The sequence below is a fragment of the Protopterus annectens genome, chromosome 4.part0, assembly GCF_019279795.1.
Source record: "Protopterus annectens isolate FY-2018-M chromosome 4.part0, PAN1.0, whole genome shotgun sequence".
In the NCBI taxonomy this organism is placed as follows: domain Eukaryota; kingdom Metazoa; phylum Chordata; order Ceratodontiformes; family Protopteridae; genus Protopterus; species Protopterus annectens.
Window position 1 is genome coordinate 1,115,389,550 of NC_056733.1, and position 27,667 is coordinate 1,115,417,216.

General features: G+C 43.7%; 1 protein-coding gene across 1 annotated transcript in view; it reads left to right on the plus strand.

Annotated features, from left to right (window-relative positions):
• The window catches only part of RANBP17 (RAN binding protein 17), a 4,607,784-nt gene that overhangs the window by 689,157 nt on the left and 3,890,960 nt on the right, over nt 1–27,667 (plus strand). The window contains exon 6 of the mRNA XM_044069092.1: nt 25,512–25,616. Within this exon, the coding sequence (XP_043925027.1) occupies nt 25,512–25,616 (105 nt within the window). The remainder of the gene's footprint in view (nt 1–25,511; nt 25,617–27,667) is intronic.

Sequence of the window (27,667 nt, forward strand, 5' to 3'; positions counted from 1 at the left end):
AGACAAAGAAGCCAATGCTTGCATAAATGTCTTGGAGTTGAGAATGGTTCTCTGTGTTGCAGGAACTTTAGGACTCTCTTCTCCTGGGTGTGATGTCTATCCAAACAGACAACATTATGTTAATTTGTTACATCAGCAAACAGAAGGGAACCAAATCTTATTCCCCTGTGTCCCGAAGCACTGAGGGTTTAGCAATGGACAGTGGGCTCTCTCCATTTTGTTGTAGCAGCACACATCCCAGGGGTACTCATTTGCTTTGATGACAGTGTCTGCAGATCTCTTCTCTTGCCATGTGTAGCCCTTCAGTCCAGCAATAGCTAATGAAAATTTTAATTGGCGGGGTATCCCTTGCTGTGTTCTGTTTACCTCCCCTTACAGTACCAAATGTAGCAACTACTTTGTCATGATTCCACCACAGGGACAGTTGCTGATGAGCACACTGCCCTTGTAGTGGTGTCCTGGGCTTTTATATACTTGTCCACTTTGTCCCCTAATACCCAGATTCTTACAGAAAGCAATAAGATCCAAGGTAGTTGTCATCCTCATAGTCCCCTTCTGGTCCAGACAGGTCTGGTTTCCCCTTCTAAAGCCTTAATTCAGGGAACCTCCCTGGCTCTTGTATAGATCATAAAGGATCTGAATTTGCCGCCAACCATAAAGCCTCACCTCTGACCTCCACAACCTAAAACTGACCTCCTGGTTTCTCCAGTTTCAATAATGACCAGCTATAAATCCTTCTATGTGGAGGAAGTAAGAACCTTACAGCATCTCAGAAAGATTCTGCTTGTAGAGTCTAAGATAGTCAGCAAAAAGGATTTGTCTGTTCGGCTTCCCCCCAGACCATCAGTCTCCTTCTTATCCCCCATATCAGACATTCTCTAGTTTCTAGCACCCCTGTTCAATTCTGGTTGTAGTTTCCCTACAATTAAAGTACAGGTAGTTGCTATTTCCAATTTCCATGTTGGGTTTCAAGAGTGCTCACTAGCTTCTCATAAGCTTTGTAAGGCCTTTCTTGCTCTGACCTCCCATCATGATCTAGTTCCTCCCTCAGATCTAAACCTGGTCTTAGAAGCTCTGCCTAAGTCTCCATTCGAACCAGCTTCCTCAGTGGAACTAAAATTTCTTTTAAAAGAAACTCTTTTGGTAGCTGTGATGTCCCTCCTCTGTGCTAGTAATCAAGGAACCTGAATCCAGGTGCAAATAAGCACAGAGAAGGCACTCTTACCCTTCCCATCCAGTTGCATACTCCTGACATAGCAGAATGGGTCCTTAGTCCAGCCCAGTCTCCAAATATATTTTTATAGACCTTTGTATTTTATGAACCTCATGACCTTATTCATTTCATGTTGCAATTGCTGGTTATAACTGATATCTACCCTACCACAAGCGTAGTTACCTTGTAGGGTTATAATACAGGCTTTCAAGAACTGAAGAGACTGAAGGATATGAGACTACCAACATTGCCTGTATTGTTAACTAGACTGGTGGGAAACCTGAAACTGCATTGGTTCTTTATAGAGAAGACTGCCATTGCTTGAAAAAAAAAATCCATCTGGAAAACAATATACAGAAGGTAAGGATGCCAAAGTATAAGGATTTTCTGCTACATTTAACTCTTGAAGATTTGCCATTTTAAGTACTTTAGAAAGATGTTTATGTACAGTTTGTATTTTTTTACTGGCTACATTAACTGATTTTAAGGATTTCTACATGCAGTTCAAGATATAAGTTTTAAAGAGTAGCGATGCTTTTGCCTATATATATATATATATATATATATATATATATATATATATATATATATATAAATATAAATATAAATATATAGATGAATGTGATTCACGGATATAAATTAAAAGCAGCAAATACTAAAGTACAGAGGAACTTGAACATAGTTTAAGAAAAGGCAGATGTTCTTCATCTCACATTGCTGCAGTCCTTACATATGGGTAGTCCGCTGTCCTCGGTCGGCCCGAATACCAAAGTATTAGGCTGACGTCGGTCATGGGCGCCTAGATCTGACATCAGAGCGTCAGGGTATAAAGGCGCATGACCGACGTCATATCCTCAGTCTTTTTTGCCGCATGGTCCGATGCAGAAGCAGCGTTGCAAGTGCCGTTCGGCGTTCTGAAATTTTTCGTTTTCAGAGTTTCAGACCGATACCAAGTTGGGCTAAGTACCCGTTAGAATATTTTTGTTTTTCTTGCCTCAGTTACTTACCGGATGTCAGAAAAAGTGAATAATTGTATTTCTTGTGGGAAACAGATACCGCATAGGGATTACCACCGCTTTGTATTCCTTGTTTGGGACCGGAGCACGACGTAGTCGGGTGTCGGTTTTGTGCTAGGTTTAATAAGAGCACTATAAAACGGAGGTTAGATTGCGCTAGGTTAGTCTTTGGCAAGAGGTGTAATTATAATATGCCGTCGGATGTTCCGACGCCTGCTTCTACTAAGAAGCGCAAAGACAAATCTTTAAAGCCTAGGCAGGATGATTCGTCCGTTTCGGACGCCGGACCTTTAGAAGCTACAGCTGAACAGGTGGATCCGGCTGAAGTTTCTGTTGAGTCCCAGGGGGAAACTTTGATTTTACAGGATGTGGCCTCTCAGGAGGCAGGTCAGGCTGAAGGGGCCTCTCAGGTTACTATTCTCCCTTCTATGCCTAGGGTGGTTGGGCCTTCTGCTACTGTTTCTAAGGCTCCTTCTAAAGGCAGGTCTGTCTTGCCTTCCTCTGGTGTCAGTTCTGGTTCTTCAGGGTCTATGCCTAAAAGCACATGCTTAAAATGGCAGAGGATTTGATTACTTTAATTAGAGGTTCTATGCCCCCTCCTGATAAGAGGCCCAGGATGGAGCCAGAGTTGGAAAGTTTGGAGCAGGCCTCAGATGATTCAGAGTCTTCTGCTGAAGACATTCAAGATTTCCCTCCTTATTCTGATTCTGATGCAGAGGATTCCACTCCTTCTGCTTCTCCTCCAGAGGATTTTTCATTTTCAGAAACTCTGCATTCCATGAGGGAGCATTTTAAGTGGGACGGACAGGATTACTCTGATTCCGGAAGAGACTTAGGGAGTTCTTGTTTTACCACAGCATAGACCCTTAGCTATACCTCCGGTTTTGGATGTTGTTTCAGATGTTTTCTCGAAGCTTCCCTTAATCCAGATTCTGTGCCTCCTGCCCCAGTTAAACCGGACAGGTATTACAGGGTGCCTGAGGCTCATAAATATCTGTATAAGAGTCCTAGGGCGGACCCAGAAACTATTAGTCAGGGGCCTAAGGGTGTTAGAGCCTCTGTTGTTAAGAATCCGGTTCCTCTGGATAAGGAAGCTAGAGCTTTGGATAGATGGGGTAAGAAGGTGTATACCTCTTCTACTTTAGCAATGAGAGCTTTGAACTGCCAGTTTCATATGTTGAAGTATCAGAATTTCCTCCTTTCTCAGCTAAGATCTAAGGTGGATGCTTTGGCAGAGGGCATAGAGTGTAAAGAATTGCAGGATTTAGTGCATGTTTCTGAACAGGTGGGTAAGCACTCTTTGCAATGTGGTTTTGATGCTTTACAGGCTTCTTCTAGAGTGGCGCCACTGGTTCAGTTATTCGTAGGCACGCCTGGCTTAAGGATCAGAATTTGTCTGAGCATGTTAAGTCTAGAATTCTGGACGCCCTTTACAGTCTGAAGTTTTGTTTGGTTCTCCTGTGGAGTCAGTCTTAAAGAAAATGGAAGACAAGGCTAAGTCTATGCAGACTGTTAAAGATTTTTGCAGGTACAACCTCCAAAGTTTAGTAGAAATTGGCCTACTAAGGGGTGGACGTACCCTTCTTCTGATTCTCAGTCTAGGGGTAGATCTAGACGTGGTAGGGGCAGAGCTCAGAGTACCTTCAGGCCGAGACAATGGAGTTCGCCTGCTCAATCTGCTGGTGAGGGCAGGGGCCAGTCCTTTCGTAAACAGGCCCAATGACCTGCATTTTCAGCTGCCAGATTCTTCTTGCCTGGCAGCTCCTTTGGGAGGAAAGTTGGCTCTTTTCAAGCAAAATTGGCATTTAGTCACCCAGGACAAATGGGTATTGGACATTATAAACCGAGGTTACAAGTTCTATTTCCATACCATGCCTCCTTTCAAAGGCATGCCAGACGCCCCTCCTCGGCAAAGGATAGAGGCTCACAGACAAATTTCTTTACTTCTTCAAATAGGAGCTATACAGCCAGTTCCTCTGTCAGAAGTGGGCCTAGGATTTTATTCTCGCCTGTTTCTAGTTCCAAAGAAAGGGAACACGTGGAGACCAATTTTGGATTTATCTATCCTCAACACTTACCTGGACATTCCAAAGTTCAAGATGCTGACTTTGCAACAACTTTTACCTCTGTTGGGAAAAGATCACTGGATGGTTACTCTGGATCTCAAAGAGGCTTACCTTCATGTTCCTATCAGGCCCAGTTGCAGGAGGTACCTGCTGGCTGGAAATTTACATTATCAGTTCTCTGCATTGCCCTTTGGCTTATCTACTGTGCCCAGAGTGTTCACAAAGGTTCTGGCTCCAGTGATAGCTTTTTTCAGACTCAGAGGAATACAGATTTATCCTTATTTGGACGACTGCCTGATTATTACACAAGAAAGGGACGAACTTCTTCATCATCTACAGTATGTGATGGCAGTGTTAAGATGCCTAGGGTATTCTGTGAACGAAACAAAGTCCAGTCTAGTACCCTCTCGGGACATGTGCTTTCTGGGTGTGAGACTGAACACAGCTTCCCAGATGGCCTTTTTGACCCCGGACAAACAAAGAAGCCTTTCTCTTTATTTCCATCAAATGTCTCTACGGTCCAGGCTGACTGCAAGGACAGTCCTTCAAGCCTTGGGGTTCATGGCATCTTGTATTCTGGTACTTCCCAATGCCAAATTGCATATGAGGAAGCTTCAATGGTATCTCAAAAATGTATGGACACAGCACTGCCAAGATCTAGACACTGTCATTCAGATAATACCTTGCATTCAGAAGGAGTTTTTGTGGTGGGCTCAGGAATGTCACCTAAACAAGGGACTCTCTGTGACCCGGCCAGAGGCAAGTCAGATTCTAATGACAGATGCCTCGGACAAGGCTTGGGGAGCACACCTCAATGGAAAATGGGTGCAAAACACGTGGCCTGTCAAACTCCAGCATTTGCATATCAACTTGAAGGAAATGTTAGCAGTCCAGTTTGCATTGATGGCTTTCAAAGATTTACTTCACCCAGGGCAGGTGTTGATTCAAACAGACAACACTACTGTCATGTGGTACATCAACAAGCAGGGGGAACCCATTCTTACCCTCTTTGCAGGCAAGCGATGATTCTGTGGGTAACTGCTCTCAATCTACACCTCAATCTTCAGGCAAGGTTTCTACCAGGAGCACAGAACTCCTTAGCAGATGTATTGAGCAGACAAATAGTGGATCCTCACGAATGGAAATTGGATCCTCTTGTATTTCAACAGTTGACAGTGTTATGGGGAACTCCAGACATAGATCTGTTCGCTTCTCCACTAAATTACCAGTTGCCAAAGTTTTGCACAAAAATGTTTCATCACACAGCTTGGAAGGTGGACGCACTAACATTCAGTTGGAACAATCTGCATGTATATGCCTTTCCACCTCTGCCTCTTCTTCCCAAGGTACTTTTGAAGGCCAGACAAGACAAGCCAACCATGATTTTGATAGCACCGGATTGGCCTCGACAACACTGGTACCCACTACTGAGGAGTTTAGTACGAGAACCTCCATGGCCTCTGCCTTTGATTCCGCACCTTTGTCACAAGTGGACAGTCACTTCCTCAATGTCAAGATTCAGTCTCTGCATCTAACAGCCTGGCATATTCTGTTTTAGACTCTGGAGGGTCTCAGCTTCCACAACAAGTTTTGAATGTTATTTTGGAGGCCAGGAGGCCTAGTACCAGGAAAGTTTACGCTGATAAATGGAGGAGATTTTTATTTGGAGCAAAGGAAAGGACTTTGATGTCTCCAAACCTGATTTAAGTGTTGCTCTTCAATATCTTACTGAGTTATTGGACAAGGGTTTGTCTTTCTCCTCAATAAAGGTCCATGCTGCAGCCATTTCTGCTCACTATGATTGTGACCCTCCTTTATTCTCTCATCCTTGGTTTAAGCAATTTCTTAGAGGGGCAAAGAATATAAGACCCCACGAGAGCTCCTACTCCTGCTTGGGATCTCAATTTTGTGTTGGAAAAACTTACTCTACAACCTTTTGAGCCTGCAGCTACTGCCGAGTTAAAGTATTTGTCATGGAAAACTGCTTTTTTGTTGGCCATTACCTCTGCAAGAAGGGTTTCTGAATTACAGGCCCTCATGGCAGTGGAGCCTTTCCTGATTTTTCATAAGGATAGGGTATCTTTGCGTACTAATCCTTTCTTTATGCCTAAAGTGGTTTCTAGTGTGGCCTTAAATCAAACTATTCATTTGCCTACTTTTTATGCAAACCCCCAAAATAAAGGGGAGAAAATTTTGCATACTTTGGATATTCACAGGCAGTTGCGTTATTATTTGAGCAGAACCAAGGAGTTCAGACAGTCTCAGCAATTGTTTGTTTCTTTTGCTTTGGGTTCACAGGGTAAACCTGTTTCAAAACAAACTATTTCTAAATGGATTGGGTTTTGTATTTCTTTCTGTTATTCCCATCATGGTAAGGAGATTCCTGCTGGAATCAGGCCTCATTCCACTAGGGCTACTGCTACTTCTACGGCCTTTCTAAGGGGGTAGCTACAAAAGACATTTTGGAGGCAGCTACTTGGAGTTCAGTGCATACCTTTTCTAAACATTACCACCTTCCTCTTTATTCTAAGTCTAGGGCTGGATTTGCCACTGCAATTTTACAGGGCATTTTAGCGCCCCTAATGCTTTATGATTTTTACCATCCTCCCTTTCCCTGCTTTGGGATTCTACCCATATGTAAGGACTGCAGCAATGTGAGATGAAGAACATAGTACAGTTTTGTACCTACCATAAATGTAGATGTTCGAAGATCCACATTGCTGCAGTCCAATTTACCCTCCCTCCTTCCCCACTGTAGTTTGACTTGGTGCTATGCTTTAGGTGATGGTTGTTGTTGGGCATGTTTTTGGGAGGTATTCTGTTTTTGGCTGTGGCCTTTCTGGTTTGGCCTTCTGACATCTGGGGCAAGAAAAGACTGAGGATATGACGTCGGTCATGCGCCTTTATACCCTGATGCTCTGATGTCAGATCTAGGCGCCCATGACCGACGTCAGCCTAATACTTTGGTATTCGGGCCGACCGAGGACAGCGGACTACCCATATGTAAGGACTGCAGCAATGTGGATCTTCGAACATCTACATTTATGGTAGGTACAAAACTGTACTTTTATAAACCAGAGGTTACATTTCATACAGGACTGTGGCAATCTGGAAAACGGATACTAGATGTCAGTTGAATGTTATGTATGGGTACAGGACGTTTGGACCACGCCGATTCGCCCCCGATCAGTTTGACCCCGGACGGTTGGACCCGAATAAAAAAAATAATGTAAGTGAAGCTGAAGCACATCAAAGCATAAATAGAAAAGAAAGACTGTTTAAACATTCTTAAAATTGGTTTAGACAGTCTTTTTCTTTTCTATTTATGTGCTTTGACTACACTTACTTTACAAAAAATTGCAATTAGTTAGTTAAATTATATAGAAAAAAGCAGTAACTGCAAAAACAAGAAGGAAATAAGCAGTAGCAATAACATCCTGAAGTTCGCAGCACTAACTAGTCCGGAGTTACAGTATAACGATAAAATTAACATTGTATAAAAATAAATAAAATTAACAATAAAAATATAATTAAGGCATTAAAAAATAAAGTATCTCTACAAATATAGCCTAAAATAAAAATGTAAAAACACATATATGCAGTAAATCAGTGAACAGAAACTCCGGACTAGATAATGCTGCGAACATCTGGATTAGTTAGCAAACCGTTGTAAAACAGAAATATTCTATAAATTCTTGTAGCTGTGACTCCTTTACTAACCAGAAAATGAAATGTCATCAACAAAACAGCACTACACATGTATGTACTTACTTGAAGGAGAATTAGAAACTTTTCTCCAACACCACACATTTAAATAATAATTGCATAAATCAGTACTGCAGCTGTGTCCATAGCTATTCCATTTTTGATGAAAATATTGGTCTTTGAACAAAAAAAACTGTGAGGTACAAGATCCATAATTACACATACACTGCCAATCACTTTTCTATTAAAATCATATATATGTGTGTGTGTGTGTGTGTGTGTGTGTGTGTGTGTGTGTGCGTGTGTGCAAAATCTTTCTTAAAATATCCAACCCATCATCATATTGATTTCATTTAAACAATTTATTTATAATACATAATAGATTGATTAAAATATCAACATTGTATAAAATAAAAATGTGTTTAATTTATTATAAAAATATGTTATAAAGTAACAGTAGTCATAATATGTTAAAAGATAACACTAGTTATTATATGTTAAAAGTTTGTATTATATTTATACTAACCTATGTACTAATTAAATTAAATAAAAATATTAAAGTAAAAAAATATATATATATTTACAATGTATACAACTCCGCACAGCTCCTCGTGGTGTCCTGCAGAGTGATACAGGCAACAGAGAGACCCAAGAGAGACTTTTCCAGATTTAAATATTTTTTTCTCTTTTTTTTTTTTTGCTCCGACTGCTTTTTCCAGCCTAAAAAGCGAATTTCTAACTGATCTGTGCTTTAAAAAGTTTAAATTGCATTTGCCTTCTGCTTTTTACAGTTTTTGCACTTGTTTTATATCAATTTAAGTCATTTTTGTATTGTATAACTGTTGTAGGCTACACACTAAAGTGCGCTAGCCTGTTTATAGCATTTACAGTGTTTTCTGTTTGTTTTTCTGCTGTTTCCTGAAAAAAAACAAACAAAAAAAAAGTATTCTCTTTTCCTGCCTTTGCTGAACTAGATTAGTCCAGATTTCAGGTTTTGCTGAATTCCGGACTGTGGTATAGTTTCCTGTGTTGCCCATATCCTTACTTGGATAGGAGGAAGCTTTTCTGTTCACCAGTGAGAGTGGGGAGCTTTGAGCAGCCTATATGTCCCTGAAGGAGTGGTCTCAGCCCTGAAACTAGTAGCTTATTGGCCGTTTTGGGTCAATTCCTATCTCTTTCAGTTTCCCTGCTTAAAAACCCGCATTTGCGTGGTTTTGCGCCAGTATACAACTCTGCACAGCTCCTCGTGGTGTCCTGCAGAGTGATATAGGCAACAGAGAGACCCAAGAGAGACTTTTCCAGATTTAAGTATTTTTTCTCTGTTTTTTTTTTGCTCCGACTGCCTTTTCCTGCCTAAAAAGTGAATTTCTAACTGATCTGTGCTTTAAAAAGTTTAAATTGCATTTGCCTTCTGCTTTTTACAGTTTTTGCACTGGTTTTATATCAGTTTAAGTCATTTTTGCATTATATAACTGTTGTAAGCTGCACACTAAAGTGCGCTAGCCTGTTTATAGAATTTACAGTGTTTTCGGTGTGTTTTTCTGCTGTTTCCTGAAAAAAAAAAAGTATTCTCTTTTCACGCCTTTGCTGAAATAGATTAGTCCAGATTTCAGGTTTTGCTGAATTCCGGACTGTGGTATAGTTTCCTGTGTTGCCCATATCCTTACTTGGATAGGAGGAAGCTTCTCTGTTCACCAGTGAGAGTGGGGAGTTTGAGCAGCCTATCTGTCTCTAGAGGAGTGGTCTCAGCCCTGAAACTAGTAGCTTATTGGCCGTTTTGGGTCAATTCTTATCTCTTTCAGTTTCCCTGCTTTAAAACCCGCATTTGCTCAGTTTTGCACGATTTTGCGCATAGCGCAGCATCGGGCTGCACCGCTTAAACGGGTTTAAACTATTCCCGGCTCCACAAAGTCTGGTCTTCACCTTTTCCCTTAGAACTGTTCTAAATCTCAAAGTAAGCACTCTATTTTCATTCTAAAGCCCTGCAGTTGCTCGTATAAGTAATCTTATAAGTAAGCACTAATAAACTAAAGCACTACACCCTCTTATACTCCCTTTAAGTACTTGGCTCCCTATTGGTCCATTTTGATCAGTCAAAAAGTAGTTCCTTATACTATTCTGGCATGTCCAAAAGTCAGTTTCGGGTTTATTCTCCAGTCCAGCTGGTGAATCTGGGAATCTTGAGGCAGTGTTACAACTGCCTTATGTACACAGACCACCCTCTCCTCCTCCCAACAAGCTCAAATATATGTGAGAGATGCAACTATATAGCCAAACTGGAGGCTGAGCTCTCTCAATCCAGTACTGGCGCAGTCAGTCAGGAGGAGAAGGTAACCACACACACCACAAATCCAGTCTCACATAGACCTATCGCAACAGCAAATCAAACACATAAACACACAAAAACATACTCGGAGGCTCTAAATAAAAATCTGCCCAAGCAGCAGAGACCTCCAAAGCAGACTTCCAAGCAACCGCTACCCCACAACAATACCCACGTATCACATAGTTCACAAAGTCAGTGTGCCACACAGTCACAGCCCTTAAGGCTAAACAACACACCTAATACACTTGTAATAGGTGACTCTATTGTCAGACACACCGATGTCCCACTCACCATTCTGAACAAGGAGAAGGTCACTGTAAGCTTCCTGTTGGGTGCCAGGATCCGCCACATAACACAAGCACTCAGGTCACTCCAAAGCAAGTACAAATATGACTCCGTCATTGTCCATGCTGGTGTGAATGACCTGAGACGTACCTTCCTGGACTACATGAAAAGAGACATAGAGGAGCTCTCTGATCATGTAGCCCAGGCCGGTATGACCCTGACCTTGAGTAGCATCTTACCCTCACCAAGAATGATGCCACAGTATAAAGACAAAATGATCAATTTTAACAGTTGGCTAAAGTATTGGTGTCATTCAAAGGGGATCCAGTGTCTGTCAGCCTGGGATGACATGCTCGACAAGCCACACTGTTTCGCTAGGGACGGCTTGCACCTGTCACCCCTGGGCTTTCGAATATTGGCTAAGGCTCTTGCCACCCCCATAGTGCCTTTTTTAGGCAAGGCTCAAAAGACAAACCCACCTCCATAGACAACACAAGGAAAAAGAAACTAAGGGTAATGCTGCTCAACGCCAGAAGTCTAAACCTCAAGATGCTCGCACTCGAGGCTCTCCTCAGTATGGAGAATATTTATATCTGTGCAGTAACAGAAACCTGGTTCAAGGCTCCCGAGAGCACCCCAGCACTACCAGGTTATACCTCATACCATGCTTTTCGGCCCCAAAACTCGGACTGAACCACAAAAGGAGGGGGAGTATCCATATTCATCAAAGATACCCACACCTCCAGGTTAGTGGCACTGCACGAAGCATCGGAGACCATCCATGTGCAACTAACAGTGGGCAAAACTGCCTTTCAGTTTGTACCCTGCTACAGACCACCCTCCCAAACTCAGGAACCCCACTCGGCTTTCCTGAGAACACTGGAGAATATGAAGGTCTCTCCAAACACCATCATATTGGGTGACTTCAACTACCCAAACATAGTCTGGGAGCACTACTCAAGCCCCAACACCCTTGCCCAACGGTTCCTAGAATTTATAAACTCAAATGCTGTGGAACAACAGGTCACCACTCCCACAAGAGGGGAAAACATTGGACCTGATCATCACCAACATTGGGATTCTATGTTCCATACCAGAGGTATACCCCTCATTGGTAAGATCTGACCATAAATTAATCTCACTGGACACCCATATCCCGTCCCCACCCCCAGCCAAGGAAACCACGGTGAAGAACTCTTCAAAAGCAAACTTCACACTTCTCAAAACCAAAGTGGAATCCTTCAAAGCCCCCGGGCCAGTGGAAAATGCGGCCCAAACCGCAGAATCCTTTACAAATGCATTCTATGGGCACCTACAGGAATGCATGGATCGTGCTATCCCAAATAAAACCAAGACTCACTCCTCCAAAGGCAGGAGACCTGTCTGGTGGACCCCAGCCATAAATAAGCTATACAACAGAAGGAGGAAGCTACTACATGATAGAGCAAAATCCCAAAAAGGGAAGGCATCTCTGACCAGTACTAGCAAGAAACTACTATCCCTCATAAAATCATCTAAGGCCAGCTTCGAAAGAAAAATTGCACAAGATGCTAAAGATAATCACAAGGCCTTCTTTAGTTATGTCAGGACCCTGGGTGGCAACTCCCAGATGTGCTCTGAGTTAGTGCAAAATGACAAAAAATACACTGAACCCACAGACATTGCCAACATCCTGGCAGACAGGTTCAGTGCAAACTTCTCCCCCAAAAGAGCAAATGTCTATCCCAACAGAGTGTAGCCTCCCTGACATCATAGATGCACAGGTGAGAGCTGCCCTCTCCAAAGCAAAAAACACAGCATCAATGGGACCGGACGGTGTCCCGGACTGCGTCTTACACGAGCTCCAAGAAGAACTGAACCCTCACATAAAGTCACTGTTCAGTCTCAGCCTTACTACAGGATATGTACCCAAGGAATGGCGTACAGCAACAGTGGTCCCACTCCACAAAGGTGGTGCCACAATGGACCCCGGAAACTATCGCCCTATAAGCCTGGTCTGCAAAGCTATGGAGAGTATCATGATGGAACTCATAAACAAAGACATTGGGATCCTCCAAACACTGGATCCTACCAAATTCGGCTTTGTTAAGGGCAGATCTTGTCTCTTGAACCTGGTTGACTTCTTTGAAACAGTCACCAAGGCCATAGATGAAGGGAAGGTAGTCCACACAGCTTACCTGGACCTCGCAAAAGCTTTCGACACAATACCCCACTCGGGCATCATAAATAAGCTCACCAGCCTAAATATCATCCCCTATGTCACAAGATGGGTTGCAAACTGGCTCAGGGATAGAACCCACATGGTCAGAATTGCAGGTGCCATGTCAGACTCTAAACCAGTTACAAGTGGCGTTCCACAAGTCTCAGTCCTGGGACCTATCTTATTCGGTATATATTTCTCTGAGGTACAGGCTAACACGGGAGGACTATGGCTGACCAAGTTCGCAGATGACTGCAAACTGGGTGCCATAATCGACTCACCGACTGACACAAGCATCCTCCAAAAGGGTCTCACAGAGACGGATAACTGGTGCCAGAGCCATGGCCTAAAGCTAAATACCAAAAAGTGTATAGTCATCCCCTTTGGGAAAAACAAAGTGCCCACAAATTACCACATAGGTGGTAATCCATTAAGTACAGAAGAAGTAATTAGGGATTTGGGGACCCAAGTAGATAGCAATCTCTCCTTTGACGATCACATTGCCAAAGTGGTTAGAAAGACCTTCTATATAGCCCACCTTATCACGAAAGGGTTCACATCTAGATCAAGAGAGGTCATTGTGCCCCTCTACTCATCACTCATCAGGCCCATAATTGAATACAATTCCCCATTTGGGATGTACCTTACCCGACACCTGCAGCAACTGGCAAGACCCCAAAAGTACCTCACCAAGAGGATCAAGGGACTCAAACAGATGTCTTACGCAGTTAGGCTAAAGAAACTCCAGCTCTACTCAGTTGCTTACCACCTACTCAGAGGCGATCTGTGCCTGACGTATAAAGCCATGTCCAAACCAGAATTAATGGACATGCTCCACCTCAGGAAATCCAAATCCCTTAGAGCCACACGCTCCAGGGACTTAAACCTCAGCACAGAAGTAAATAGGACATGGTGGAGGGACAGATTCATATCCCAGAGGCTCCCTTCACTCTGGAACAAAATCCCAATCCATGTTAGGCAGAGCCCCTCAATGACCCTCTTCAAGAGAAATCTTGACGAGTGGATGGGAGATCATAGGTTTACCCCTGGGATCTCTTCTGTGTCCTTACTAGACAGAGGCACAGTAAACTAACCTTAAAAGGGCTATCTTCTGTGACCTACTATACAGAGGCACAGCCAACTAATCTAAAAGGGTGGCAAAAGCCAAGCACACTCTGGCTAGGCTTATAAATGCTTTAGGGCAGATAGCCTAGTATCAACCTATTAACCTATGAAAAATTGACAGTGTATTTATTGAATAATTGATTAAATAATAACATAATGATAAAGTACTTACTGGAATACATTTGGGGTCAAACAGTCTGGGTGTCAAGTAGTCCAGGGTCGAACTGTCCACTAAAAAATCACATATACAATACATATAAATTTATGTATGAAATTTTATAGAAATGCATTGGGGTCGAAACGTCTGGGGGCGAACAGTCTGGGGTCAAATAGTCCTGCTTCCATTATGCAAGCCGCATCTTCCAGGTTAATGATTTAAACACTTTTCCATATGTTCCATTTCAGACTTTTTATGCATTAAAACATCTTTAAAGCATCCAGTTACTGTACTTCTAGAAGTTATACCTGCTTAAAGTATTTTAGAAACAAAAAAAAATATTAAGTTCTCCTAATAGATGCAGGCTGTTGCATTGTCAATGATGACAAGGAGTTGAAAACAGAGCTGCTGATAAAATTAACCTGATGGGGACCTTGGTAGCATACCCTGTATGCGTTCTGAGAAATGCCGATAAGCAATCTCTCCTACACAGTTGCCCTGAACCTAGGTTTTGGAGGTAGTCCTTGGCAGCCTCACAAGCCCTTTATAGCCATCTCTAGTCAATGGGCTAAACGTAATGAAGGTTTTAAAAACAGTGAAGCATTGTTGTCAGAAGGTACTGTGTAGCAGGAGAAATTTTACTGGTCAACTTTTGCCTGTCACAGAGCATCACCGTTTTTGTAATGCAAAAGCACTTCTCTTTTACTTTGACAGTTGCATAGCAGTGACACCTGTGCCAGTACATATAGGCACAGTGTTTGCCTGCCTACCCACCCCACTACTTTACCTGCAGGAGATGATGTCATGGCCCCATTTCAGTAGGAATTTATTTTACCCGTATGTTAGCTGTGTCCACAGCAGTCCACTATTTCTGGCAACTAAAATACTGTACACCTGTCAACCTTGGATCACAGGGTGGTGTGGTCAGTATACTGGGCTCCTAGCCAAGACTTTCATTTAGTTGTCAGACAACTGTAACCTCTGATTCCAGCAGATGCTTACGTGATCCAACCACAAAACCCAGAACAAAGCACTGAAACCTGTCTTCAGTGACACTTGCAGACTTCCCTTTGAAGGTATCATCAGAGATGGGTAAATACATCCAAAATCTACATTTCAATTCACTTGCCCATGAATGCACAATGACACGCAGGTCTGTAATAATCACTCGGGCCACCAAGTCAGAGTATGCTAGTTCTAGAAATGCTAGAACCTTTTTAGATCTCACCAGTATAGCATTAGTGGAAAAAATGTCTGTCTGATCTTACTTATTTAACCTAACAAGACATCTGTGATGTAGTTATGTAGGCATTAGCAACACACAATGTTGAAACAGCCAGTGCCATGGGTTTAGAAGGATAGCACCCTAAGTACGATGCAGGTGTACCATGTTTTGATTTGCTGCTTGAACATCTGGGGAGCTAGAAGGAAAGATGGGTGTGCCTGCCTGGGTGCAGATGAGGGAAGGAGGGAGGGAGTGGAGCATGCATGCGGCACATAGCACAGATTTCTTTGGTGGAGGCTGGGAAAATAGCAGTGAAGTGCTTACTGGGAATGAGAAGTACAGCTTGCTGACCTCAGCCCTTTCCAGAAGTGAAGGGTGGATTGGCGTAGTCCATTGTATGGCCCCACCCATGAGGTATTACCAGAGTGCATGAGGGGGTGAGGAAAATAAATTAGATAAAACACTCCTGGCAGCTGAATGACATGGTCCTGGGAATTCTATATCACCTTGCTGACCCTGACCTTTATTGGAATAAGTCCAGGGGAGGCTGAGAGTGGTCAGTAGATCTGGCAAATGTGGAATGGCACTGGCATCCATGGTGGTTAGCTGTGGGAGGAGAAGGTATGGAGGAGGATACAGTATGGAAACAGATACTAAATTCCTCAGCAGTTGCATGTAGGAGCCAACTAGAAAGATGCTGGCAGAAAATATAAATCCATATAAACATACTGCAGCTGTCATAACACATATTCTTGTATCCTTTGGCCATAATCCATATTATCATCTTTTTCTAGTGCATTTAATTATCCTCTTCTGTCTTATACCAGGAGTAGGTTATTAAGTTGTCCTGTTTTTATTTCTCTTTGTCTGCACTAGCTAATAATACGAATGCCCCTTTTGACAGTTCAACCCTGTTCGGGAAGACCGTCCGAGACACGCTAGTCCAGAGTGAGAAGGACGGGAAGATGCCGTCGGAATCCGCTTCTCCAACCCTCAAAGGCCCTTTTCCAGGAACCAGCGAGGAAAGAAGGTGTTGTGGTTCCGGAAGTCTCAGCATTCCCGGAATGCTCCGGACTCCTTTTCCCCAGAGGCACAGGGGGACAAGGTGGACGCCGGCCCAGAGGCAGAGGGGGACCCAAAGAACTTCTGGTCATGGGAACCTTTTTTGTATTGACCCGCGCAGCAGCCCTGAGGGGTTGCCCAACTGCTCCACTCTGGAGGCAGTCGGGGGGCGTTTTTCGAAGCACCTAGCTCAATGGGAGTCCATAACTTCAGACCGCTGGGTGCTTCGAATAATATCCAGAGGTTATTCCATTCCCTTCATAAACAGTCCCTTAACCCCAAGGCGCCTCCCGGACGACCCACCCGCTCAAAGGGAGGCGGCAGCTTTGGAAAATAGAAAAGCTGCTAGGCAAACGGGCAATCCAGCCAGTTCCCCCAGACCAGTCCAGATCAGGCATCTATTCCAGGTTCTTTTTGGTGCCAAAAAAGATGGGGGACTTGAGGCTGATTCTCGAACTATCCACGATAAACCTGTCTGTTGCCAAGGAGAAGTTCCGGATGGTCATATTACAATCCATCCTGCCATTCTTGCAGGAGGAAGACTGGATGTGCTTGGTAGATCTCAAGGATGCGTACTATCATATCCTGATGGACAGGCAATCCAGGCGGTTTCTCCGCTTTCAGCTAGGAGCCTGTCACTACTAGTTCAGGGTCCTACCCTTTGATCTCACCACAGCCCCCAGGGTGTTTACCAAGGTCATGGCAGTTGTAGCGACCCACCTGAGGCTTCAGGGCATTCTAGTCTTCCCGTACCTGGACGATTGGCTTCTCATAGCCCCCTCCAGGCATCAACTTATGCAAGCCAGAAATTCCTTCCTTCAGTTATCAAATCTACTGTGTATTACAGTAAACCTTACGAAGTCCTCTCTTCAGCCTGTTCAGATTCTGGACTTCATAGGGGCGAGAATAGATTCTCTTCAGGCCGGGATATTTTTGATCCCAGACAGACTTCGGAACCTGACCCTTCATGTCTTGGCACTTCTTCAGACTTCTTCACCCCCAGCAGAGTTAGTCCTGAGAGCCTTAGGGTCCATGGCAGCAGCTATAAATCTGGTTCCTTGTGCACGTCTGTATGTGAAACATATGAGAGTGTTACAGTGGATGTTACAAGTTCAGTGGTCTCTGTTATACAAGCCCCTAGACTACCTGATTCCTCTAAGCAAGGTGTGCAAAGCTTCTCTCATGTGGTGGCTTCAATCCCAGGATCTATGAGAGGGATGCCCCTTTGTTACGCCTCCGCCCCAAGCCATGGTGACCACGGATGCCTCCCGTCTAGGGTGGGGGGGCATTGCTCAGGCAGGACTGTTCAAGGCACAAACGAGACCGTTCTGCATATTAATGTTCTGGAGATGAGAGCAGTCCTTTTAACGTTACAGGCCCTTCATGTTTCTCTTCCTCTAGGAACTATTGCGATTCAGTCAGACAGATATGTCAGTGGTCTGGTATATCAACAAATAGGGGGGAACCAGGTCCTACCCACTTTGTCGAGAGGCCATGAGAGTGTGGGAATGGGCGATCTCCACCAACTGTTTTCTGATAGCAATGCACATCCCAGGTCGGTCCAACATTTTGGCAGACAAACTGAGCAGGACTATCCTTTTGCCTTAAGAGTGGTCTCTGAACCCTTATGTAGCGGAACAGATCTTCCTCAAGTGGGGTCAGCCTTGCTGCAATCTCTTCGCATTGCCGTCCAAGGCGAAGCGCAGTGAGTTATTTGCTCTGATTTCCCTGTGGGGGGAAACCCCCAGAGATGCTGTTGTCCATGCTTGGCCACCTGGTCTTCTTTATGCGTACCGCCCGCTTCCTCTCATGACAAAATTCTTACAGAAAGCTCAGTGGTTGGGGAGCAGGATTATCCTCATAGCCCCATTCTGGCCTCATCAGATTTGGTTTCCCTGCCTACAGTCTCATCTAGTAGCTCCGCTCTGGATATTGGATCCCATTCCGGATCTCATTCACCATCTGTCGGGAATTCCTCCCCCGAATCTGGACAGCCTCAACCTTACTGCTTGGTTGCTCCAGTTCCATTAATTGCTAGGACTCCCGGTCTCTCTTCCCCCATTAAGTCCATTCTGGTGTCGGCACACAAGTCCTCTACCAGGAAGGTGTACCATAGTAAATGGAAGCGTTTTTCCATTTGGGCTTCTCTGAGAAATTTGGATCCCTTTACCGCTCCTGTTCCAGCGGTATTAGAATTTTTGTCTCAAATTTTCCAACAGGGGGCCAGCTCTTCCACGGGGAAAGTCCAGCTGGCGGCTATATTTTGTTTTCATGTAGGAGAAAATTCAGGTTCTTTAGCTGCCTCCAGAATTTGTAAGACCTTTACCAAAGGTACTTTTTTACTGAGACCTCCTATTAAGCATCCTTCTCCTCCGTGGGATTTGAACTTGGTTCTCCAGGCCTTAGTTGCGCCTCCATTCGAACCCATAGCATCAGTTGATTTGAAATTCTTGTTGTGGAAGACAGCTTTCCTGGTGGCTATCACTTCGGTTGAAGAGTGTCAGAGCTTCAACACTTGTGTATGAAACCCCCATACTTAGTTTTTCATAAGGATAGGGTGTCTCGCAGGACTAACCCTTCTTTCTTTCCTAAAGTTGCTTCAGAGTCAAAAATTAATCAGTCTATTAATCTCCCATTATTCTTTCCCAACTTTCAAAATAAAGGGGAATACAAACTTCATTTTCTGGACGTTCGCAGTTCATAGTGTTTCACTGTTGCAGTCATTACTCTTGGGTTATCCTGCTGGCAGGCTACCATCAGTCAGCCAGAATTCCAAAGTCTAGGTCCAGCGTCGGTTGCTGTCGCCTCTTCCCTGACATCAGTGCGCCAGGGGTATAAAAGATGCAGCCGACGCCATTTTCTTCAGTCTTTCTTGCCGTGCGGTGCCCGAAGCAAAAGCAGTTCGCAAGTGCCGGTCGGCCGACTCCTGAGATTTTCGAATCCGAATTTCAGAACCGAAGTCTTCATTAAAACTAAGTACCCCGTTGAGGAAACTTTTATCTTGCTCCAGACCGATGTCAGAAAAAGTTAACAATTGTATTTCTTGTGGGAAGCAAATACCTCATAAGGATTTTCACTCTTACTGTATTCCTTGCCTATGCCCTGAGCACAACATTGCTAGTTGTCGGTTTTATGCTAGATTTAACCAACGCACTATCCAGCATCGGTTTGATTTTGCATTACATTACTTTGGCCGTAGATTTAATTATATAATGCCATCGGACCAGCCAACAACCGGAGTTTACAAAAAATGCAAGGACAAAGAAAAGGATAGGCATCCGAGGTCCAAAACCGACGACGAAGCCTCTACTAGGCCAGTCGCTGGTTCTCATTGAGGCGCTTTCGCAGCGCCTGGCGCCCGCTACCTCAGAGCCACAGGCCACTTCCGACTCCCACGTGGAGCCGACTGGGCCTCTGGATACTCAAGGTATTGGACACTCGGAAATCATTCCCTCAGATGGGTCCGGAGCCATTGAGCAGGCATCGGCTTCTGAGGGTTTCTTCAGACCTACACAACTTTATATTAAGCCATCTTCAGCTTCAAAGACTAAAGCCGCACTAAAGACAAAGAAACAAGTACAGCATTCTCCTACTCAGACTTCCATGCCTAAAAAACAGATGTTCAAAATGGCCGAAGACCTAATTACTTTGATCAGGGGCTCCCATCCCCCTCCTGATAAGAGGCCTATGCAAGAGACAGAGTATGATTCTTCTGATCAGGTTTCTATTTCCTCTGATTCCTCTTCTGAACAGGATTACTCCATGCTTCCCTATGAGGATTCTGATGCTGAAGAATCCATTCCTTCAGCCTCTCCTCCTGAGGATTATTCTTTTGGGGAAACCCTGCATACCATGAGGCAGCATTTCTACTGGGAGAGCCAAGATTATTCTGAATCTAAGAAAAGGCTCAGAGACTTTCTGCTACTTCCTCAGCACAGACCACTTGCTATTCCACCTGTTCTAGACATTATAGATGATGTATTTTCAGAGTCCGGCTTGTCCCCAAACTCTTTACCCCCTGCACCTGCTAAGCCAGACAGATACTACAGGGTCCCGGATTCTCATAAATTCTTATATAAAACCCCCGCTGCTGACCCAGAAACTATATCTCAGGGTCCCAAGATGGTTAAAGTTTCCATTGCAAAAAACCCTGTCCTCTCTGATAGGGATTCCAGGGCTCTAGACAGATGGGGGAAAAAGTCTACACTTCTGCTACCCTGGCTGTTAGGGCTTTAAATTGTCAAATTCATATGCTTAAATATCAGCAATATTTACTGTCACTGCTTAAACAGACATTGTTGACAAATACTGAATGTTCAGAGAACAAGGAATTGCAGGATTTATTGCATGCAGCTGAACAAGTGGGAAAGCATACTTTGCAATGTGGTTATGATTCACTGGAGGCCTCTTGCAGGGACGCTGTTACAGGTTCTGTTATTAGAAGGCATGCTTGGTTAAAGGAACAGACTCTGCCTGATCATGTTAAAGCAAAATTATTAGATGCACCATTACAGCATGATACTTTGTTTGGTACTAAAGCAGAAGAGGTGTTGAAGAAAATGGAGGATAAAGCAGAATCCATGCAGACAGTCAAGGATTTCCTACAGGTACAGCCACCCAGGTTTAGCAGGAACTGGCCTTCCAAAAATTGGTCCTTTCCAGTGTCAGACAGACCACAAAGAGGCAGATACAGGCGTCCCAGAGGCAGATCTCAGCCCCAAGGTTCATACAGGCCTAAACATTGGGGTGCTCCTACATCCAAAGGCAGAGAAGACAAATCACAACCTTACAGGAAACAGTCCCAATGACTTTCCTCTACCAGAACAAACACTTTTCTTTTGGCAGCCCCCTTGGGGGGAAAACTAGCACTTTTTTCATCAAATTGGCAAACGGTTACCCAAGACAAATGGGTCCTGAACATAGTGTCCCAAGGCTACAGGTTCCATTTTCACACTCTACCAAGGTCAAAAGGTATGCCAGACCTGCCACACAATCAATGGGCAGAGGCACAAAAACAAATTACAGCTGTCATGGACATGAGGGCCATTTAGCGAGTACCACAACAAGAGCAAGGGCAAGGATTTTACTCCAGACTTTTCCTAGTACCCAGAAAGGACAAAACCTGGAGACCAATACTGGACCTGTCTATACTAAATACGTTTCTGGAAGTTCCAAAATTCAAGATGTTGACTCTACAGCAGCTACTGCCCATGCTGGGCAAGAAGGCTTGACTCGTAACTTTGGACCTAAAAGAGGCATACCTGCATGTCCCAATCAGACAGTCTTGCAGAAGATACCTCAGATTCATAGCTGGCTCAATGTATTACCAGTTCTCTGCACTGACCTTTGGCTTATCTACTGCGCCCAGGGTCTTCACAAAATGCGTGGCACCAGTAATTGCGTATCGCAGACAAAAAGGAATTCAAATATATCCCTACTTGGATGACTGCCTAATTCAAGCAGAGAACAAAGACATTCTTCTAAAGCATCTGGCGTTTGTAAAAAGATTACTAATTGGCTTAGGGTACACAGTAAACGAAAAGAAATCAAAAGTAGTGCCCTCTCAAGAGATAATATTCCTGGGTGCAAGCTTAAATACAACTGCCCAGATGGCTTATCTCACGCCAGACAAACAAAAGCAACTGACTTCATACTTCAAGAAATTGGCAACAAAAACCCACCTATCTGCAAGGAAAATCCTGCAGGCCTTGGGTTTCATGGCATCCTGCATTCTACTAATTCCATATGCCAGACTGCATATGAGGAAACTACAATGGTATCTAAAATGTGTTTGGACTCAGCATTGTCACAGCCTGGAGACAGTAATTGCACTCATTCCCTGCCTGCAACAGGAGTTTCGATGGTAGGCAGAAGCCTGTCACCACAACAAGGGTCTGCCATTCAGTTTACCCACAGCCAGACAGACACTGACAACGGATGCATCAGGTTATGCCTAGGGAGCCCATATGGCAGGAAGATTTATTCAGGGCACATGGCCTGCAAACCAGATGCATCTTCACATCAATCAAAAAGAGATGCTAGCTGTTCAAAATGCCCTGAGAGCTTTCAAGGACCTGCTTCATCCAGGACAGTTACTGATAAAGACAGACAACACTACGGTCATGTGGTACATAAACAAGCAGGGAGGTACACATTCCTACCCCCTCTGCAGACAAGCAATGACCTTATGGGACACAGCATTGGCTTTTCAAATTCACCTGCAAGCACAATTCCTGCCAGGAAAAACAAATACTCTGGCAGATGAACTAAGCAGAAACCTCATGGATCCCCACGAATGGAAACTGGATCCACAAGTCTTCAGCATGATAATAAGGAAATGGGGATGCCCAGACATAGATCTATTTGCCTCTCCTCACAACTGCCAATTGCAGAGATTTTGCACAAGGATTTATCACAAACAAGCATGGAAAGTGGACGCCCTATCCTTCAGCTGGAAAAAACTAACGGTATATGCTTTTCCCCCACTGCCTGTCCTTCCCAGGGAACTCCTAAAGGTCAGACAAGAGAAGCCAAATATGATACTGATTGCACCAGACTGGCCACGCCAGCACTGGTACCCAATCCTAAAGAGCTTGTCTCAAGGTCCAGCATGGATATTGCCTCAAACTTCTCACTTGCTGACCCAACAGAACAATCAGATTCTGCACAGCCAACTCAGGGCCTTAAATCTGGCAGCATGGCGGATAATGTAGCCATTCAGAACACTCCACTTTCAAAAGCTGTTATGGATGTTATTTTGGAGGCCAGGAGGCCCAGCACCATAAAATCTTATGCAGAAAAATGGAAGAGATTCTGTGCTTGGAGCCAGGAACAAGGCATTGACACGTGTGTACCAAATATCCCTCAGATTTTACAATACCTAACTGAGATGCTGAACAAAGGCCTTTCCTTCTCATCAATTAAGATTCATGCCTCTGCCATTTCAGCCCATTACTATACGGAACCACCTATCTTTTCTCATCCTTTAATAAGGCAGTACCTCAGAGGGGCCAAAAACATCAGGCCTCCAAGGAGAGCACCAATTCCAGCCTGGGACCTCAATTATGTTTTGGAAAAACTCACACTGCCTCCTTTCGAGCCAGCATCAACAGCAGATATAAAATTCTTATCCTGGAAAACAGCTCTGCTCCTAGCAATAACCTCAGCAAGGCGAGTCTCGGAGTTACAAGCACTCATGGCTGTGGAACCTTTCATCATTTTTCATCCAGACAGGGTTTCTCTGAGGACAAACCCTACATTTATGCCTAAGGTGGTGTCCAGTGTGGCCTTTAACCAAACTATTCACTTGCCAACCTTTTATCCTAATCCACAGAACAAGGGTGAGAAAATTCTGCATTCTTTGGACATACACAGGCAGTTACGATTCTACTTGGACAGAACTAAAGCTTTCAGAAAGACTGAGCAACTTGTAGTATCATATGCTGCAGGATCACAAGGAAAGGCTATCTCAAAACAGACTATTTCAAAATGGATCGGCCATTGCATCCATTTCTGCTGTTTTCAACATGGCAAATCAGTGCCTAAGGGGGCATTAGGCCTCATTCCACAAGAGCAGCAGCCACTTCAGCAGCCTTCCTCAGAGGAGTACCAACCAAAGATATCAGTGCACACCTTCACAAAGCACTACCACTTACCTCTGTACTCTAAATCCAGAGCAGGCTTTGCCACTGCGGTTCTGCAGGGCCTTATAGCCTCTCCTAATCCTATTTAGCCCAGCCACCCTTCCTTAGCCTTGGGATTCAACCCAAGAGTAATGACTGTAACAGTGAAACATGATGAACATAGTACAGTTGTGTACCTACCATAAATGTAGATGTTCGAGTGTATTCACTGTTGCAGTCCAGGTTACCCACCCACCATCCCCTTTTCCTTTGCTGGGGTTTATCTGCACTTCTCTATCCTATACAACCTGTTTGGTGTATTTGCTTATAGATGAAGGAAATGGTATTTTTGTGCATACATTTTTATTGGCATATTTTGCAGTCTACCAATTTGGGGGCACCTGACATCTGGGGCAAGAAAAACTGAAGAAAATGGCATCGGCTGCATCTTTTATACCCCTGGTGCACTGACGTCACGGAAGAGGCGACAGTAGCCGACGCTGGACCTAGACTTTGGAATTCTGGCCGACTGAGGGTAGCCTGCCAGCAGGATAACCCAAGAGTAATGACTGCAACAGTGAATACACTCGAACATCTACATTTATGGTAGTTACACAACTGTACCTTACGCTTTTACTTACATAGGTATAAACCCTTCTGTAAGTCTGATCAGCTTTTTGTTTCCTTTGCCAAACCTTTTTTTGGGGAAACCAGTTTCAAAGGTGACTCTTGCTAGATGGATCTCTCTTTGTATTTTGCAGGTGTACAAGGATCATGGATTACCAGAACCAGCCAGGATTCTTGCTCATTCTACTCGTTCTATGGCTACTTCTGCTGCATTTTGGTCCAGAGTTTCCCTGGATGGCATTTATTCAGCGACTACCTGGGCTTCCTCTCATACTTTTATTACTCATTATAAGTTGGACATGGTATCTAGAGGAAGGGCTTCTTCTGGTTCTGCAGTGCTCTGGAATATCCTTCCATAAGGGCCTCCCAAGGTCTTTGGTAGCTGGGGACTCTGTCCCACAAGTTGATGATCAAATGAAGTTAACTACTTCAGATAAAGAAGTTATGTACTCGCCATAACGTTCCATCTGAGTAGTTAGACTTCATTTGTCAGGAACCTTCCCTCCCTCTTTCCCCCTGACCTTGGTGGTGTATGTCTGTTTTTGGTCTCAGTGTTCTGGGTCTGGTGAGCCTAGTTTACGTATTCAGGTCAGGTTATGTCTCTTGGGTTGATGTGTGTCAAGCTGTGTGTGGCAAACTCGATCTGAGGGTTGGAAGAAGGTTGCAGTGCAGTATGGGTAAGGGGGAGGAGCTTGGAGCTCGGATCCTTAGCTTGGGAAGCTGCCGGTTCAGATCCTTATCAGATCCAAAACTCACAGGTTGCTGACAAATTAAGTCTTAACTACTCAGATGGAACGTTATGGTGAGTACATAACTTCTTTTTTGTTGTTTGTCTCTAATATTTAATCACAATAATTTGTTTCTTTACAATTCTTCTTGCAGGTTGATTACACAAGGCCATCACCCAAAAATCGCAGGACAGCTACCTCATTCAGAGACACAGTTTTGAAGGATATTTTGTTGTTGGCATGCTCTTTGCTGAAAGAGGTAAGTTGTTCAGTCCTTCAGAATTAAACATTATTATTGGGAAACTATCTATTTATTTTTTATAACATTATTATTGGAAAACTTATAAAAAATAAAGAGAATGCACTCCTGAATATTTAACTTATGTGGAGTGTGTATGTATACTTTGGTAGCATGGAGTGGGCATTTTCAGTAAATAATATGACAGACACATTTTTGATGCAGTGGAGCATTAAAATTAATTGCTTGAAACAGTTTGTCTGTACTATCAATTGTAAATTGACTTTGGTGATTTTTAGTGCAATTTTCTCTGTTTATGCAGGATGAACCATTGTGTTTTACTGTCAGCTTATAGTCGTTTTCCCCAATTAGCATAGTTGTCATATGACACTTAATTTAAAACCATATTGCATCAGTGTGATATTATATTAGTGGTTTTGTAACAGCTGTTTTTTGAACAGATTCTAGAAATAGTATCAAATAATCCTTCATTAGTTTTTCATAAAGAAATGCAGAATCATTATGTCAAAGACATTTTCCCTGGACACACATTAAAGTTAGTTGCACAAAAATAATATTTTAAACTGTCTGCAAGATAACATTTTCACCATTAGAAGTTATGTTATGCCTTGTTGGTACTAAAAAAATGCACTGCCTGTTAGGTGTCTATAAAGCTGTTTTGCAAACCTGGGAAGAATGAACAGGAATTAGGGTTTGCTACTAATTCCTTGTTAATTTCCTTTAATTCCTTCTTTAATTTCTACAGCCCTTCATACCTATTGGTTGAGATTCAGAAACAAAACTTGCATGGCCACATAATGGCAAAATAGCACAAAGTAGTACAATGCAACCTAGAGCTGATTAACAGTGTAATAGGATCCATTTTTGTCTTGGATAAACTAAGCTGGGAATGTTCTGGTAAAAACCTTACAGGTTGTATAAATGCTGGCAGTACATGATGACTGTCATGTGATTTAGAGTCCAGTAGCGTTCATATAGCATGCTCACAACAAGCACAACTGAAAGCCGTCATAAAGGCTTCACAGCAAAGTCCCTACCCATTTTTTTCCAAGAAGGATTGAGAGGGGAGAGAGGTAGTAAAGCGAAAGTGTAAGTAGGAAAGTGTATAAGGATGGTAGCAGGAGGAGACAAGCAGACGCAAGCTCAGACAAAGACCAACAGACAAACTGCTGACACAAACTGGGGAGAGGGAATGAAAAGGAGATTCATAGACAGATGAAGGAAAGACAGTTGGCATTGGGAGGACTGGATCACATATGTTGCATCTTTCAGCTTTTCCCGGTTAGGGGTCACCACAGCGGAACTCCGGTCCGCTAATGATTGGTAGTAGATTTTTACGTACCGAGTTGCCAGCCCTGACGTACAACCTTCAACGAAGGTACGCCCACTCATGCATGTCTCCACACAGAAGACGCTTTAGCTGAGAATCGAACAGGACAACTTCTTACTGTGAGGTGACTGGATCTCATATGATGGAGCAAAATAAAATGCAGTAAAGAGGAACACCATGACTGCGGCTAGGGTGGAGTGACAGGTGACTATCGCACTGCCAAGTACTGTACCGAGCTAGAAGTCAGTCACCTCTGTCTGGGTGGGCTCAGCTACTGGTGCCCTGATAGGCAGGGCTAGGCAGAGGTGCAACTTCGTGCCAGTCAAAGAAGGAAGTACTCCAGGTGCCCATTTGGGAGGGAGGTGTCAGGGTGCCAGTCCACCAATTCTCTAACTTTTGCCAGTACATACTGTGATCCACATCCCCCAACAGTGACAGACCATTAAAGACAACCACAGAACACTTAAGGTCACCTCTCACCGGATGACCTATATCACCCTGCAGAGAGGTAAACCTGAAGTTAACTTGAGACCTAGCAGGGAATGGCAGGGCAAGTCAACCACTGCTGTTCCATAGCCACAGCTGTGGTTGTTGCTGCATAAAATGTTAACATAAATTAAGAGAAGCAGAACAAAAACTACAAAAAGACAAGTAAAATTGAGAGAAAGGAAAAATTTGGAATAGTGTGTAACACTGTTTGGCATAAAAGTACCTGGATGAG